At 35.8% G+C, this 18,662-nt stretch overlaps 1 protein-coding gene across 4 annotated transcripts in view; it reads right to left on the bottom strand.

Annotated features, from left to right (window-relative positions):
• FBXW7 (F-box and WD repeat domain containing 7) overlaps nucleotides 1-18,662 on the bottom strand; it is a 274,512-nt gene that overhangs the window by 80,826 nt on the left and 175,024 nt on the right. The window contains exon 1 of one of the 4 annotated variants that reach the window (XM_036763824.1): nucleotides 10,664-10,984. The exons of the other annotated variants lie outside the window; for them this stretch is intronic. Within the exon in view, the coding sequence (XP_036619719.1) occupies nucleotides 10,664-10,810 (147 nt within the window). The 5' untranslated portion in view covers nucleotides 10,811-10,984. Of the gene's footprint in view, nucleotides 1-10,663; nucleotides 10,985-18,662 lie in introns of those variants that run through there. 4 annotated transcript variants of the gene reach the window in all.

Here is an 18,662-nt window from a genome sequence, read left to right as displayed (position 1 = left end):
TATTCTATTTCCATAATAGCATATATTTAAATAGCTATTATTATTATTAATGTTATTATATAGTATTCCACAGATTGCCAAACAATCTTCAATAACGATGCTGATTTTCTGATTTAACACACAGTACAAAGTTTCCTGCTTGTACTACACATGCCTTCTCTTCAAATATCTTGTTAGGTTTCTAAAGATTCTTGAATACTTCTGTGACCTGGAGGAAATCTTGCCAACCATATTATTCAGAACTTCTTGACTTCTTTCTGTACTGTTGCAGTAGCCTCCTGCTCACCACCCACCCCCCCGTCTCTAGGGCCTTCCTTTTCCAATCTATTTTTCAAATAGCTGACATAGATCTAACCATGTCATTCCCGTACTCAGAAATCTTCAGCGTGTGTAAACACACAGAGTCTAAAGACTAAGTATCTGCTGAAGTTACAGCAGGGAACATTGGCAAACTCATGAATTATTCTTGGTTTGCACATATGAAGAATGGTTGTGGGCTATGCTTTAATTATAGGCCAATACACATCATTACTAAATGAACCTGAAATGAATTAAACAAACAAACAAAAATCCTTTGTGGAGCAGTTTAAATTTTCACAAGCCATACCTTACCAGGAAGACCATGTTCAGTCACTATTTCATATGCAGAAATATCTTAAGGCCTCAAAAACTTCTATTCTTCAATTATTAACAAAAATATAATGCTTGCTGTCTTCCTCTGATACACAGATGAAGATTTCCGTCTTAACATAATTATCCTAATAATTATCTGACGCTGGTAGCCAAGACAAAAAAAATAATATTATTGCAATAGTTCAGAGCACCCAGTTTAGGAAAATTCCTACTATCCCAGGCAGAGTTTGGCTCTTTGTCTTTAGTTAATTTTTTGTTTCTCTCAAACTAACTCTTGGCTCAGGGGTGGAGAAACTTTGGCCTTGAGGCCACATGTGACCCTCTAGGTCCTCATGTGCAGCTCTTTAACTGAAACCAAACTTCACAGAACAAATCCCCTTAATAAAAGGATTTTATCTGTAAAACTTGGACTCAGTCAAAGGGCTACACTTGAGGACCTAGAGGGCCACATGTGGCCTCGAGGCTGCAGATTCCCCACCCCTGCACCTCCTGGCCTCTTTACATTTGAGGCAAAAACTGGGATATAGGAAATGTTTAGGTAAATGTGGTGAGCAATTTGTATTATAGGATCTGTTACACAAGAGGCATGGGGAAGAGTATGTTGGAGAAAAAACAGGCCTTTTTTTTTGAACTTCCCTCAGTACCTGAATAGGTGGGTACAACCAAGAGCTTCAGCTCAAGTTTTCTGCTCGAAAAATCCCATATGAGCCTGACAGTTCTCGACTATTTTTCCCTTCTCCACTGCTGCTCAAAACTCCATCTGCTCTCATCCCTTCAGTTTCCCCATACCCTTCTAGGTTAACTCTTTCTGGTTCACCTCATTAAGGTCTAGGCAGGTCTGGGGATGCTACCTTGCCTCTTCTGAAGCAGCTCGATTCTTGAAGCCCCCATTCCTTTCCCTCAGTCTGTATCTCAAAGACTGTGTGCACTTTTAAGAACTCTCAGGACTGACTTGTGCACCTTCTTTCTCAAAATGGAAACAGACCCCAAATCTCCCAAAGCTCACGGGAAATGCTTGTCAATCCAAATTTCAAATCCAAGGATGGCAATCAGTTCTCAGATCCCCATGACAACAATAACTTGAAATATACAGAACTTTACATCTATGATCTCGACTGATTCTCCCAACCCTGTGAGGTGAATGTTACTATTACCCTATATTACAAATGAGCAAACTGAGGCTCACTTTGGTTCATGCAGCTGTGAAGTCGGATTAGATTAGAATCCAACGTAAGTAACATTATTTGAGTGGACTTAGAGCTTCTCTAATGTAATATCTGTGTTCAGTTTAACTTGTATGATCTCTTTTGATTTTATAACACTTTCATTTCTAAATACAGCCTTCTCCTAACCAAAGAGATAAATCTTATAACAAAGAAATTTTTTAAAAAGGGAGCAGGGGAGCAGTTCTGCAAAACTAACCAGTCCTAGATTCAGTTTCTGAGGTAAAAATACTTTAACAGACTAAATTATTAACAAAGGCCTTATTTTTTTTTATATTAAAGTTCCTTTGTTTCTTGTCCAGGTTGATGTCCAACTAGATGGCTTCAATGGGCTTTCCAACTCTAAGATGCAGTGATTTCTCTCCTACATTAAGAAGGTTTATATGCTTAAACTATATTAATCTACCCAGTAGAGCGGTCACTGTGTGAAGCTGAACCAGGCATTCACGTAGGCCTCTAATCAGGGTCAAGATAAAGTTATGGAATGTGACAATGACAATCGTTGTCTCATTCCTGGAATTTCTGTACTGTCTAGATTAATAGGTAGCAGCTAAAGTGGAAGCTGTTGCTGCCACCTGGTGTTGATTTGGACAGAGACATTCTTGGCCTGAACCCTGAAATTCTAATTCCACTGGAATTTAGGCGTGCTCTAAGGGAGGGATTCTTAACTTGGGGTCCATGAACTCATTTAAAAAAATATTTAGTAACTATTTCAATAATTATTTTCTTTTATACTCATAAGTATTTTATATATTTAAAAACCATTCTGAGAAGGGGGCTTCATTGCCAAAGGAGTCCTTAACAAAAAAAAAAAAAAAAAAAAAAAGGTTAAAATTATCTGCCCTGTTAAACAGAAAAAACTAACCTTGTGGTTCCTGTCTTTGAGCACACAATTTGTTTCTGGGGTGTTTCACACCCACAAAAAATGACAACTATAGTCTGTGGCATTATGATGCAGTTCCATCTAACAGCTGATTCTGACACTTAACCTACTAAATTGTCTCATTCCTTCTTAGTAATGGAATGATACACATATAGAAAAACAAGTCTTGACCATCACTAACCAGCTGTGCAAACTTGCATAATTCCCTTCAGTGGGCCTCAGTTTCTTTATCTGTAAAATTAGGAAGCTGTATAAGATGATCTGTAGTGGCCTATCCAGGTCCAAAGTAAAAGATTACTGGGGATAGTAAGTAGGGAGAAGAAGAGAAGGGAAGAAGGAGAGCCTAGCACATAGTAGGTACTTTATATTCATTGAGTTCTATTGAAGGAAGGCAAAACAAAACACAAAGGAAGAATCAGTGTTGACGATTTTAATAAATTACAAAATGTCTGGGCCAAAAAAAAAAAGGAAACTTCAATTTGAAAAATGTATAAAGATATAGAAATGTACACTTAATACATGACAATTTGCAATGCTATAAATTTGTTGTGAATAAATAATAAAGTTGAGGATACATTAGCTGTAGTATACAAAACCAAAAAAAAAAAAGTTAAAACATGACTCTTCTTAAATGACATAGCTATGACAGAAATGTTAAGATAGAATGCAATGGTGCTCTAAGAAATATGCCAGCATTCCGGTCAGCTGCTGCAGTTAATGTGAGAAGTAATCTTATGGTGCTGTTTATTAATAGCAACATGCTTAGAGAAAGGCTACCATTTGCACTGTACATACAATGCACTAAACATTCCCAAATGCAGAAGTCCAGTAAGCAGTAAGACAATGGAAACAGAGATTAAAGTACAAAAAATAGAGAACTAATGAAAGCCGCAATCAACACCAACATTTTAGTTCTTTCAGGATAAATAGCAAAGCCATGCATAGAAGAGTATCAGTTCGAAAGAGAATACAATCCACTGGTTAGTTGGTTTGCTTTAAAGGGATAATGTTATTCTTTAAAAGGAATTTACTAACAATGGTACTCTGACTAAAAATATTCCAAATTACGTACATCTCTTTACATGACCATATAGAAAATTATATATAGGGAAATGAAAAGAAAACACAGTACACAAAATGTTGTGATGGAATTTGTCATTCCTAAAAAAACAGCAATAACTTTCTTTTTCTGAACATCATCAAGGGATTGTTTTTGCTATAAATCTTACCCCTTCATCCATTATCTTCCAAGGGATTAATGCCCTATATACAATTTATTTCACCAGAGATACTGATGGTTGACTTTTCCTGTCTATACTAACTTTGCAGAGGCAAAACTGTTAAAGGGAATTTCCAGGGTGAAAACACCCTCCACCAATGCAGATCGGCAGGTTTTCTGTAATTCTGAAGTCTACAAGAACATTCTGGGACACTGAGAGGTTAAATAACTTGCCAGTGGTCATAGAGCTATTCTGTGCCACAGAGAGAATTTGAACCAAGTCGCCCTGACCCTTGACTATCCACTAGACCACAGTGCATGCATTCTTGGACATACTGACAGTACTGGCTAAACTTTCAAATACTGTAACTTGAAGAATTCCTTTCTGAAATGTGATCAAATCCTTTCAGTTCTTTTGCTGAACTGGGATTCAAAGGGCTGGTTGGCTGAAGGCTGAATTATTGGGAAGATACTAAAGGAACATAAGTCAAAGGCCTAGAGATATTCTTAAGATAACTTAGGATATTCTCAAATTGAGGTATGTGCACACGAATTTTCAGACCAAAAAGAAGCACAATGGATTCAGATATCACAGAATTAGAACAAAATAAACCATAATTGGGGTTTTTTAAAGTGTAAGTTCCTCCAAGATCATCAAAGTAAACCACTTTTCAATAATGAACAAATATTTCACTGAAAAGCACACTGCCAATATTTCACTGCAACACCAGTATAAAAGAAAGCCTTGAGTAATCAAAGTTTGTTTCCAATTTTCTATATTAAAGTTCTAGCTGTGCTTTTCTACCCCTACTTGCATAGCAGAGTAGGTAGGGTGCTGTATTAGGAGTCAGGAAGTTCAAATTCTGCCTCAGACACTTACTAGCCATGTGACCTTGGGTAAGTCATTCACAAAAGGGTTGGACCTGATTGGCTCCAGTGTCCTTTGCAGGTCTAGGTCTAGTCCAGCAATGTGATGAGTATGGGCTATCACAGTATAAAGCTGGTAAAGATAACACAACCCTTGAAAAATCACTCCTTTATGAACACCAAGGTCTCCCAAACAGGCACAAGTTTGAAAACAACTACAGTTTATATAAGCATGAAATTTCACCCCTCACAGGAGAAAATTTTCTAAGTGCATAATGTTTACAGGAAATCTCTAACTTATACACATGTATGGGTATAGGTTTTGTTCCCAAATATCTTTTCTAAGTCAATTGTTGGAAGGTCAGAACATACTCTTCAAGAGAAATATTAAGCATAACCATGAGGTTCTTGAGCTATTTAACTGCATAACATCTGAGGCACCAAATATTTGCAATGAAAATAATCGCAAACAACCTGTAAAAATGATCAAGCAAAATCAGTAAACAATGCCTTTTATTAATCTTGAACCCTGATGCTGGGGGGGGGGGGGGGGGGGGGCCGCACGCAAGTGCTTTATTAACGGAGAACAGGGAAACTAGACCTGCGTAAAGGTTCTGAAGATTAACTGTGAGACACTTTTGAAGATTTGAGGTGCAACATAGATTCCTTGAGGGCAGGAGCTGTTTTATTTATATCTTTATATTCACAGGGCATTTCACATAGTAAGTACTTCATATATGTTTGTCGGTTTGAATAGATAAACGCTGAATTGATGACACTGATTCTTTCCATTATATGTAATTTTGCTTCAAAACTTAAAACATCTGTTTGCTATTCTGATCAACACAATGATCCAAGACACCTCCAAAGGACTCATGGTGAAAAAATGCTATCCATCTCCAGAGAGAGAAATAATGAACTCTTAGTGTAAATTGAAGTATAATTTTCTCACTTTCTTTACTTTTCTTGCTTTTAAAAAAATATGGAAATATGCTTTGTATGATTTCACATATATAACTGATATCATGTTGCTTGCCATTTCAGTTGGTGGGAGAGGGGACAGAGAAAATTTGTAACTCAAAATGTAACAAGAATGCTTAAAATAAAGGGGGGGGGTGCTTTTACAAGTCTGCTTTTTCCTTGATACCAGCATGTTGTTACCTCCATTTACCAATCATAATCTTTCTATTTGGACTTGTAAGTGGGAGAGGAAAAAGTTTCCTGAGATATCTAGACAAGAATTTGGGAGGTGTACATAAATAACTCTTTATGAGAAATTAAAGACTGGGAGGAAGGGAGGAAGATGGAGGAGTGGAGAGCACATAGCATGTGTATGAGCCTGAGAGGACAGAGAGGTGGTAGCTCCTAGTTGAGTTCCCTAAGTGAGTCATTAAGCAGTGCCATTAGCCCAAGCTCAAACTTGGTAACTGGCCTGAAGGTCTGTATTTGTATGGAATGGGATAGAGCAGTCACTTCCTCCCTCTATTGGCCATCAAAAATTGCTGGCAATCAGTTGCATTCTACCTGCATGACATGTCACAACCATAGACTGCTTTCCAGTTTTACTACAACCATTTCTGTTCAGGGACTCTCTCATTACCTTTTACCTAGTCCTAGCCATTATGATATCTTTCTAACTGGTACCACCTACTCCATTCTATTCCCTCCAGAATGAATGAATGAATAAATGAATGAATGGATGAATGAATCAAAAAACATCTAAATGCTTAATATGTGCCAGGGCATTGTGATAAAGTTGGGGGATACAAAAGAAAACCAAACACGGCAGTCCACAAAGCCAGGCTGATTATATTCTAATAAGAGAGAACAACACACAAGGACGTGGTGGTTAGGGAGGAATATTCTGTACAACCCTCAGGCCACATCTGGCATATCCCCACACTTTCTGGTCATGGATCTCCCTTTATCAAAGCCTTAGGCAGGCTGAGATTGGAACTGGGGTCCAAGCACAGATTCATTGCTCTTTCTTTCATTAGGCCTTCCTTCACTACCTGTCACTCTCTGAAATGACAACTCACGGTCTCACTCTCATCTCCTTTGCACTCATTTATTTCACTGGATGCTATTTCCTCCCTACACATTGTAGTCACTTTAAGAACAGAATGTTTCATAACCATTTCTGTATCTCCTGTGCCTAGCATAGTGTCTTAAACATAGTATATCCTTAATCAATGTATGTTTAATTGAATCATTATGTTTGAGAAATTTCACATACATGTGTGTCCCTAGATATTAGTGGGTATGCAGCATTTACTGGGCTACTGAGAAGTTAACTGTTCATTACTTAGGGAATGCCTTATGACAAATAGTGTATATTTCAAACAATATAAGGCCTTTAAAACTGCCTTTAAAGTAATTGTCAACTATCATCTAGTTCACATAATTTTCTTTTTGGCCACTTTGTTCAGCTGTTGATCATTTTAAAATCATTATTAGAACCTCCATCAAAAATAAACAAGGGGAAAAGACATTATTTCAGAAAAATAGCTCTGGAGGAACATAGGAATATTAGATAAAGTGAAGTTTCAGATTATCTGATTTATTATTTATTATTATTATTCAGATATATCAAGTATATCATGACAATCAGACTGTAAACCTCAATTGCACAGGTGTATACCCCAAAATTCTTCCAAATGATGTTCAAATATTTTTTTTGACTGAACGTTTTATAATCTCCATGTAACTTGATGTTAATTTTTTTTTTTAAACAAACTAAGTAACGTAACTTGGAAAAAATACACTTTGAGGCAACACCATTCGCCATCCTGCTTGGCTCAAGAGCCCCTGGCCAGACTTTTAGTAGTTGGCTGAGTCTCAAAGATCTCTACAAAGCTATATACTTAGTTCTTTGCCATTCCCCCAAGTTCCCCACTGTTCTTCTCTGCACTGCCTCTGTTCAGACAACACGATGAAGGGTCCAATAAACTCCCAACCCCTGCTGAGGGATCAGTACGCCCCACCCACCTTCCTTGGCCATCCTCCTCATGTTGGCAGGGATCAATGCTGATGCCTCCACTACGCATTTAGTACATGATTCATATCCAAGGGCATATGAGGCACTAAAGGGCAATATTCATCTATAAATTATGGCAGTAGGCTATTCCTTTACCTTAAAAAAATATGGAATAATCAGTGTTTACCAATTTTTATTCAACATAGTAATGATTCATAACACACTTTAAGACAGTATTTAGAATACTTAAATATGAAGTAAAAAAATCTAATTTTACTTTCAAAAGGTAAATACATACTAGTTTATGCAATGATATTGGCAATAAATATAAGGAACAAGCTGAGCATACACCTATATATTTTACTATCAATTTCTCATGTATGTGTGACACAGATTATAAATTTCATCAAAATATTTCTAGAAGTGAAATTGAGACTGCAGTTGTTGTCATAGTCTGGTGTGCGCATTTTTAAAAATGTCACATTATTTTAACCTTTACACTAGTCATTTCGAATATTATTTGATTCAACCCATAAAAGAATATGCTAACAAAATATGTTATAGTTCAAGACAATCCAGAATCTCACTAAGAAGTCTTAGTTTTTAAGTCTACCACACTAATTTAGCAGCAGCACCCCACACAAGGCCACCATCAAAACAACCTCCAAATTTCAGGTGGTAATATGCTTTGTGCACTGTGACCATTTATAGCAAACTGCTTGAGAGAAACTGAATATATCAGATTAGCCAGCTCTCATAACAAGTCTTGATATACAAAGTATCACAAAATGCATTTGAGATTTTTTCCTTTGAAGAATTTACAGGGAAAAAAAACTTGAACAAGAGAAAAAGTTATTCAACCATGTAAAATTTGATATAACCAAAAGCAAAGTCATAATGCTAATATACTCACAGATTTGAAATAACATAGTAGTCAGTAATCAATCTGGAAGCAGACCAAAAGTATAGTCTATATATTCAAATGTCAGCTTTATTACTTAGAGTTAGCTCAATAATATTGCTGAAACAAGATTATCATCTATGTAGTACTGGGAAAAGTTAAATGGGATACTTCAATAGCAATGTCCTCACATAAATACTTAGGATTACAAGATTAGTTCTATCTAAAACAATTTCTATGTTCGAAAAACAAGTTTAACGCTCATCTTTTAAACTTAAATTGGTACAACATGAAGGATAATAATTTGTGGTGCTTTTTAAAGAGGCAGCACTAGCAAAGATTATATATTTAAAGAGTCAAGAATCTTGTCTCATCAAATACTTTCAAAATATTTTAATAATAAAAGCAATAAACACACCCAAATTTAGAAAGTAAGTCAGAAAACATTTAATAATGAAGTGTATTGCAATATATTATAATAGCCTTTTAAAAATATCCTTAGCAAGGGGGGAAAAAACAAATTTGCCAGAATTTCAACTCTAGAAAACAATCTTTTATTTCCTTAACTCAACATGATAATTTTGTAAGTTTTACCTACCAAAGTGATAAATTTATTACAATCTGAAAACTATGAGAAGCTTTTATGCTTAACACAGCAGTGGTACTCATTTACTAGACAGAGTATACCAATAACTTCTGTGATAGTAGCAAAATCTTCAGAGAAGAATGGGGAATGTGGTGAGAGAAAGTCGTAATATCTGAATCCATTTAAAATGTTTCAAACTATATGTACATAATATTTTAACTTTGTTCTAACACGGCTCCCACTAGGGAAAACAAGGTTGGGATAAGGTAGATGGGGGAAACACACACACACACACACACACACACACACACACACACACACACACACACGAGAAATAGGTAAACTGAAGAAATAATTTATTAGAATAGAAAAAGGATCCTTATGAGTTTGTTTTATTTCTAAATACATAAAAGAGCAATTAAGTTTTTCTTTCATTCACTTTTAAGCTTATACTCTCAATACTAAAGAAACAAAAGGGGCACAACTTACAGTTATTATATGCAAACAGCCAAGCTATTTACATGTTGAAAAGTTTACTGAGTAAGTACATTTTGGCCTAATAAGCTACTATATACTAAAGAAAACTCATGATAAGAAACAAGATAGAAATAAAATCAACATACCAGTTATGATTCCAAAGAACTAATTATTAAACTGTTATATTGCTTTTTAAAATCACACTTAGAGAGAAATAGATAAGAATTTTAATATGAGGGCTAGTCGCAAAACAGCATAAATCCAATTCTGCAGCTACTTTGTCCAGGATTGCCTATATATAAACTATATCGCAACTTCCACAGAGTAATATGCTAGTTTTATTTTCTGCAACAGCATATACATATATACATATATATATACACACACATATATATATATACACACACACATATATATGCTGAAGTTTGAATTTTTAAAATGGAATAAAAAATAATGCACACAGTTTCAAATATTTGATTCCTGGAAAACCTTTTTTAGGCACCAAAACTGTAGCTTCCATGTGTAAAAATAACACTTAAAATCCTTTTTGACCTACAAAAAGAAAACTGAAGAACTTATTTTCTTTTTGTTTTATATTTTCTTTTGTTTCCTTTTATTTACTTCACAAGATTTCAAAATGTACACTTAGCAGTCAGTATAGGCATATGATCCTTACTACATAAAAACAGACAGACAAAAAAATATGGATTAGTATATACCCCCTCTTACCCTAACAACAAAACAATCCCAACATTATGAAATGATCAGATACGGTTTCAAATGCTTGAGTACTTTGATTTTTAAAATTCTGTAATAGTGTGCTAAACCACTTCTTTGCATGTACGTCTCTTTAAAAAACCATTACCTGTTCATATTTTACAGCCTTTCCAGACTTACCCGTCTCCGGCAGAAGGGGAGGCCCTGGGCGATGATGCTAATGCTAAATATCTTCATCACAGTTTGGTGAGGTAGAGGCTCTTTTGCATTTTTGAGATCAACAGGAACCAAGCCATGGTTTATAGTAGTTTTTCCTGGTTTTGACATTTTAAAAAAAAAACTCACGGTTGTTGATCACTTTATATATAACTCCAGCACATTGCTAGGTCCACTAGTGACCAAATAAAAATATTTCTTCAAAATGAAAATAAAAGCTAAGAACCCAAAGCCTGCTGCTTATGTCTTTCAAACCTCTCCTACTAATGTCCTGACCTGTCTGCTGCTTGGTAAAGTGCAAACTATCCTAGAATAGCCAGGAATTATAAACGACTGAAGTGAAAGCAGTCTGCTCCTGCCAGTCAAACAGCTGGTAGACCTCCCATGCGAAGTCAGTAAAGCACACGCTACTGAAAGTTGTGCTAAATTGCATGTCCACATTCTAACATGACAACCATGAACCAGAGTGTTTCTTAGAAAATGAAAAACCTTTCTTTGCCAACATCTGGAAACTGACCCATTTATCTCATCACTGAATCTCCCATTGTCTTCCCTACCTAATTATACTGAAATTGATAAACATTTAAAGAATGCTTTTAAAACTAATCAGAGGTGTACTAACAAGACAGTGCAGTGGACAATGGGTCTGACAGAAGTCAGAGGACCTGGGTTTGAATCCTGGCTCTGGCACTTCCTACCTGGGGAACATGAAGCAAATCATTTCACATCTTTGGCCTTGAGTTTCTTCATCTGCAAAATGAAGAAACTGAATGGAATGACCTCCAATGTCCAGTTCTAAGTCAATGATTCTACTTGAATAAACACACAGAATACAATTCCATATATAAACATGGTCAGTAGAAGGAATGATAGATTTAATGTTAAAAGATCTGAGTTCCACTCCGAGCACCAGCACTTAGTCTCTCCAAGATTGTGGATAAGTAATTTGACCTGTCTAAGCCTCTCATCTTACCTATACGTCATGGGATTGTTATGAAAGGAGCTCTTCATAAAATCTAAAGCATTATAATGTACAGTATTATTAATATATGTACACACATATATATGTAAATATGTATGAATTTATGAGGTTAATTTAGGTGAAAGGTCACAATATCATTATCTACAGTTTAGAGCATGACTGAAAGATTTCTTCCTTTTTTAATACATTCATTTCACTCTTCTATGATACTGAACCCACTCCAATGAATATAAAAATTTGATATTTATATACTCTCTCTCCATACATAGCAATTTTCAATTTCTTTCTAGATTATATATTAGATAGCATTTATAAAGTACTTAAGGTTTGCAAGGCACTTTAAATATTATCTCATTTGGGTCTCACAAAAAACCTGTGAGGTAGGCTCTAGTGTTATCACCATTTTTAAGGTGAAGAAACTGAGGCTAGAGGGGTTCAATAATTTACCCAAGGTCACATTAATAAGTGATCCTCCTGATGCAAGGTCCAGCACTGCACTACCTAAATGCCTATAATCCCATTCATGTTATTTAGGAAAAAAAAATTTCCTTTCAAACACACTTACCATGCAGCTAAAACGTAGGTTTTTGTTGTTGTTGTTCAGTCGTTTCAGTTGTGTCCAACTCTTCATGACCTCATTTGGGGTTTCTTGGCCTCTCAGAGATACTAGAGGGGTTTGCCATTTCCTCCTCCAGATCATTTTACTGATGAGGAAACTGAGGCAAACAGGGTGAAATGATTTGCCCAGGGTTACACAGGTAGTAAGTGTCTGAGGCCAGACTTGAACTCATGAAGATGAATCTTCCTGATCTATCCACTGCATCACCAAAGTGCACAAAATATATGCATGCATTTTAAACTTAAATATCTGAATTTAATATATGCAGCAACTATTTCTCTGTACTTGATTTCCATTCAAAGGACTCACTGTGGCAACCCTGGGTTCTCGAAGCTCGTGCCAGCAGAAGTGCAAGCACTGGAAGGAGCCATCAACTGGGAAAGACTCTCTTGGAATCTAGCCAGGGCCAAAGAGGAGGCTTGTGACAATGAGGGATCACAGAAGTACAGTCATAGAGCCTAGAAGTACTCAAGTGTTTCTACCTAAAACGACACTGTGCTGAGGAAGGAGGAAATGTCTAAAGAAAAGGTACCACCAGATCCACTTCAAACCTTCTAACAGCCTCCCCAGCCTTCAAATGGGTTCAATAAGCATTTCCTGAGCAACTACTATGTGGCCAGGTACTAGGGAGGAGCCAAAATAAAAATTAGTTTCTAAAGTCAAGGAATTTAAGTTCTGTTAGGGGAAAACAATAAAGATGAAGGAAAGCATAACAAAATAGAGTAAATACAAAGTAATTTGAGGGGAGAAGGTGGAAGCATTAACCACTGGGAAATCAAGAAAGGTCTCCTAAAAGAGCTGTCAATACTAGAGTATGCAGTAACTATGCCAGGCACTGGGAATACAAAGACAAACTAAAAAAAAATCCTTGCCTTTGAGGCCATTCCATTGGTACATTCCATTGGTATGTACAGTATGTTGCATGGGGGTGGGGAATGGATTTTAGGATAAAGTTTAAGAAATAATAATAGGGACTGAACAAGTAATTTCCTTCCGCCCTCCACTCCTCTGTTCCTTCCTTCCTTCCTCCCTCCCTCCTTCATTCTTTTGGTACTTCAATACAGAAAACCATAAACTAAACTAAAACTAAAAATGATAGGGCTAAATAGGCCTGCTATGCCCTTTGATTAGACAAATGACATAATTCTGAGCTCTTACTATTCAAATACATCTGGTGAGAGGTTAATGAAAAAGTAATTGCTAATTCTGAGCAGTAGGATACTGGTCTATAAAAAGGAAAAAAATTTTTCAACTAAAGCTGAGTTTTCAAGTGACTCAGCTATAAAATAAGGAGACTGAACAAGTTCATATCTATGGTATCAGAACTGCAGAATGTTAGAGATGGAAAGGACTTGAGATGACCTCATCTAAGCCCCTCATGTTATAGATGAAGAAACTGAGGTCCGGGTGAAATGTGACCTGAAGACATCCATCTAGTTAGACCTGGGACTCAAACCATAGTTCTAAGGCCAGTGCTTTCCCCTCGATCTCTAGAAACTACAATACTGTGAAAGACACATGTGTTTACATTGCATACAACCAATGTGACTGTTTGTCATAGGGAGGTGTGGGTTGGTGGAAGAGAAGTAGATTTGGAGGTAGAAGCTAGAGTCTCAAATACCCTGTCTGTTACTTGTACCTGTGTGACCTTGGGAAAGTCTCTTCACCTTGTTGGGACTCAGTTCCCTCCTCAGTAAAATGGCTTTTTCCATCCTTTTCAGTTCTAAGTCTATAATCCACTATTCTTACCTGTACCTAAACAAAAATTATCCTCATAATATCCTCAGTGATGACTTGATGATGCCCAGAGACAAGTATACCATTTGCTAAGACACTCCATTCCATTTCTGAACACTTTCTAAATGCTAGAGAGATTGTCCTTTTTTTTTTTTTTTTGCTTAAATCTGGTTCAAGCTGACAATTATAGAGACCTGAGTCCCAGTCCTGTTCAGATGCTTAAGAGCTCTCTAACCATAGGTCAATCACTTAACTTCTCTCAGCCTCAGTTTTTCTTCATCTATAAAATGGAGATATGATAGCTCCTACTTTCAAAGGGTTGTTGTTATGAAACTCAAATGAGATAGTAAATATTAGCTGTTATTATTAACTGATACTTTTATGGCAGATTCCTTTGTAAGAAAAGAAATGATATAGAGGGACATAGTGATGTGACCAATGTGGCTACATGATCATTTATATCAAGGTTTTCCAACCTCTTCAGAATTATTTTACTTTTCAATAACATATTAAAATTCCTTTTTTTTTTTACTTTGACAAGTATATTTTTAAAGTAAATGTGAGATAATTTTTAAAAAAATATATCATAAACTGAGTTCTCAAAGTGGCAAAAACAGAATTGGGAATAAAAGCCTTTTTATCACCTATTTTCCTGAGACCAGGTCACACTAAAAAGGTAGTTTAAATTTAAAATTAGTTTTTATATTTGCAAAGAATTGCTACATAGAAAAATAGGAACAAAGAGCAGATGAAAAATAAGGCATGTGTGTGATATACACTGTGCTATATAAAGGGGCAAAGGTTTACAACTTTTAAGTTTCAGCAGACATAAGGGAGGTGAATAAGATTAACTTAATCTTGGCAAATACCAAATTTAAATCAGACTTACTAGTTAACAACTGCCCTCAACTGGATAGAATGAAGCATTGCAACCCCATGAAACAAAAATCAAAACTAAACTGAACCATTTCTGGCCATTTATTTTCATCTACTAGAAGCTTTACAATTACTGGAGTCGTGTGTGTGTGTGTGTGTGTGTGTGTGTGTGTGTGTGTGTGTGTGTGAGAGAGAGCGAGAGAGCGAGAGAGAGAGAGAGAGAGAGAGAGAGAGAGAGAGAGAGAGAGAGAGAGAGAAAGAATGAGAATCTCTGGGTAACAAGGCTATGCAGACAAAATTGAGGGTTTTTTCCCCCCTGCAAGTTTACAGATGAGATAAGACTAGGTTAGATGGAGATTTAAGTTAAATGAAATGATCACAAATGGTCACAAATACATCAGGTGAATAGGTAGAGACAGGTGAGCAGGCTTTCAGAAGAGGGAATAAATGAACTAAAACTCAGAATAAGTAGTGGAGAAATATGTATGTTCCTTTATGTTCCCATTCAGCAATCACCAGAGGTTTATCATATCTAACCATTCGGGTCCTTAACTTCTTTTTATTTATTGCTGTTTTTTAAAAGATTTTGTTGTTCGGTATTTTTGGTCTGAAAGGGGTACGTTGAAGTCTCCAACTATCTTATGTGCTATCTATTTCTCCCTGTAATTTAATTAATTTTCCCTTTAAGTATTTTGATGCTATACTATTTGGTACATATATATTAGGTATTGATGTATTTTAATATCTATGGTGCCTTTAAGCATAGTGTGGTCTCCCTGCTTATCTCATTTAACCATGTCTATTTTTCCTGTTGCTTTGTCTAAGATCATGATTGCTGCTCCTCCATTTTTAAAATTTGCCTAAGGCATAATAAATTCTGCTCCAGCCCCTCAAAAAAACAAACAAACTCAGAATAAGGATTAAAATACTACTCTGACTGGAATTATAAATACCAGTTTTGAACAACTGCTGTAAAACTCAATAAACCTTTAAACCATCAATAGATTGGATGGCTAAAAGCTGTAGTTATTTTAAAGGTATGACCAAGTTCCCCTGAAGACAGTCCCAAAGTAGTCCAGTACTGCCTACTGAAAGCTATTTCATCCTGAGTTATTCCAGAGTTATCTTGAGGGTGAACCTTGAATTTGTTTGGGGGAAAGAGTATTGTTATTTCTACTACGACCCCATTATAATAACATTAGCCTTCTGGCATAAACTTAAATTCCGGATTGACAACAAAAGTTTTGCTTTACTTTTTAAATCTCCTCTGCCCTTCAATTAACTATGAATTACACAGTACCCCAGCTATCCTTTGCAACGTAGAGGCTATCTCTAGGTGTCTTAGTATATATGGAAAATAAATACAACTTTTTAAAAGTGTTTATTTTGTCAACTTTGACTTATTTCCTCCTCCAGTAGTAGGTTAATTGTTGCAATTTAAGTGAGAGGATTAAAAAAAAATTAGAGCTATAATATCATCGTTACAGGGAGCTCTAGGAAAGAACTTTCATTACCGATAATAGTAGAATGCAGCCTTTTTGAGACCTTTAGTGGCTTGACGAGGGCCCCACCAGCAGTGTATGGAACAGGCAAGTTTTCCCAACTCCTAAACCAGCTATCTTCTCTGCCAAGATGCTTCCAAAGACAGGCTCTAGGAGAGAGGCTCTAGGAAATAGTTTTGCTACCAAATTCATGCATCCTAAGCTCATTAGTTATAATCTTCAAAAACTCCATTCCAATACCCTTTTCATCATAAAGTATAAATCCCCAAACACCTAAGTAAGCAACATCAGCTCTAGAACTCATTATCGAACACTTGGTATACAAGAGAAATTCAGAAGAATAGAGCAAATGGGATGAGCATGGCAAAACCCTCAGCTTAAGAAAACATTGCAATGACCAGGCTAAAGGGAAAAGTGACCTCTAGGGATGGCCATTCTTTGTGACAGGCAATATAAATAATAACAAATTACCCTTTTAAAGCACTTCAGGGCATCTTGTATACATTATCACACCTGATTCTCAAAACAACCCTGTGAGGTAAATAAACAACTGGTATTATTAATCTCACTTTACATATGAAGAAATTGGGGATCAGAGAGGTTAAGTGATATGCTCATGGTGAGTTTCAGAAGCAGGATTTAAACCAAGGTCCTTCCTAGTCAAAATCCCATGGTTGTTTCACTACATTTTGCTGCTTTTCCTAATAACAACTGACATATTTGTAGCCCTTTAAGGTTTGAGAATTATATTACAAAATGTTCTTGCTTTGGGTTTCTCATCAACCTTGTAAGGTGCGTACTGGAGATACAAATAGGGAGATTGAGACTTAGAGAGTGCATGGGATGCAAATGGTCACAGAGTTACTATGGTCAGGGTCAGGTCTATGGTCATTTGTACCTAAGTTTTCTCAACTCAAGGTCTAGCACATTTCTCCCACTATGAACATTATCTCTCAGAAAAATAAAACAAGATTTTCCATCAAGGAGATTATAATCTAGAACACTCAACGATAGCTAACAATTATAAAGGATTTTAAGGTTTACAAAGTTCTTTACAAATACTTTCAAGAATTACTAAAGCTAAAAAGTATTATCCTATTTAAAATAGCTACTTCTGCAACCTTTTGGGAAAATTATAAATTAAATGAAAACCGCTCAGTATTTTATTTCTATTTCTCAATTCTTAGTATAAACATAAGTCACAGACCTGACAATGATTTGTACATTTAGAAGTCAAACTCCTAAAATACCAACTAAGGTTAAGAGTAAGCCATATGAGAAATATATGCTTGCTAAAGATATTTTGAATAAAGCTATCCCAGTTAACAGATGAAAGTCACTTCAATCCTCAGACTCAAGGACCAATGAGGCTGCTTTTCACAGCAGTTTGCAAATACAGAAAGGAATTTTTTTCCTCCTTTAAAGTAACTTATTTAAAATTGAGAAACCATTTGAGAATGAGAGAAAAGTTTATCTGTATAATACAGTCTAAGACCAAAATGGTAAAGGCTGAATTATCTGCAGAATTTACTATTTGAAGTTTCTTATTTTGACATAGTTGAAAAAATTTTTTAAAAAAAGTAAACACATTTCATATTTTCTCTGTTATTGAATGTTAATGTTTGCAAAGTGCTTTAAAATTTGCAAAGTACTTTACAAGTATTATAGCATTTTATCCTAACCCTGGGGAGGCGCATGCCTCATTTTACACATGAGGAAACTAAGGCAAACAGGTTAAGTAACTTGCCTAGGGTCACACAGTCCTAAGTCTATTTCTATTTAAGTCAAAGAAAATAATACATTCAATATTTTATGAATAAACCTAGGTTTTGGGTTTTTTTTTTTTTGGTGACAGCAATCATTCTAAAATGGCATGCTCAAAAAACTTTATCCATAAAATCTAAATTTGAGTTAAATGTCCTGATTTTGAGAAATCATCTAATCTATGAAAAAGACTGAACAGTTCAACAAGCAATGCCTTCAATTAACTGAGGCTGTACCAGACTGACACACCAGAGAGAGTACTGGGGCTAACCAGTAAGACTGAGCTTTGTTTGAATTTTGCCTCAAGGTACCTAGCTGTGTGATCCTGAGCAAACATTTTTTCCGTTTATACTAAGACAGCCATGCAAATTATCTTAACGTTATGAATTTATTTTTCTAACAGTAATCTGAAGAAGTTTTATGAAATAAAACTTTAAAAGGTGATGAGAACAGTTTATTCCATTTTATGTGTCACGAGAATTA

This window comes from Trichosurus vulpecula, chromosome 6, assembly GCF_011100635.1.
Source record: "Trichosurus vulpecula isolate mTriVul1 chromosome 6, mTriVul1.pri, whole genome shotgun sequence".
NCBI lineage: Eukaryota > Metazoa > Chordata > Mammalia > Diprotodontia > Phalangeridae > Trichosurus > Trichosurus vulpecula.
Note: the sequence above shows the minus strand (reverse complement) of the source record. Positions and strands in the feature narration are given on the sequence as shown.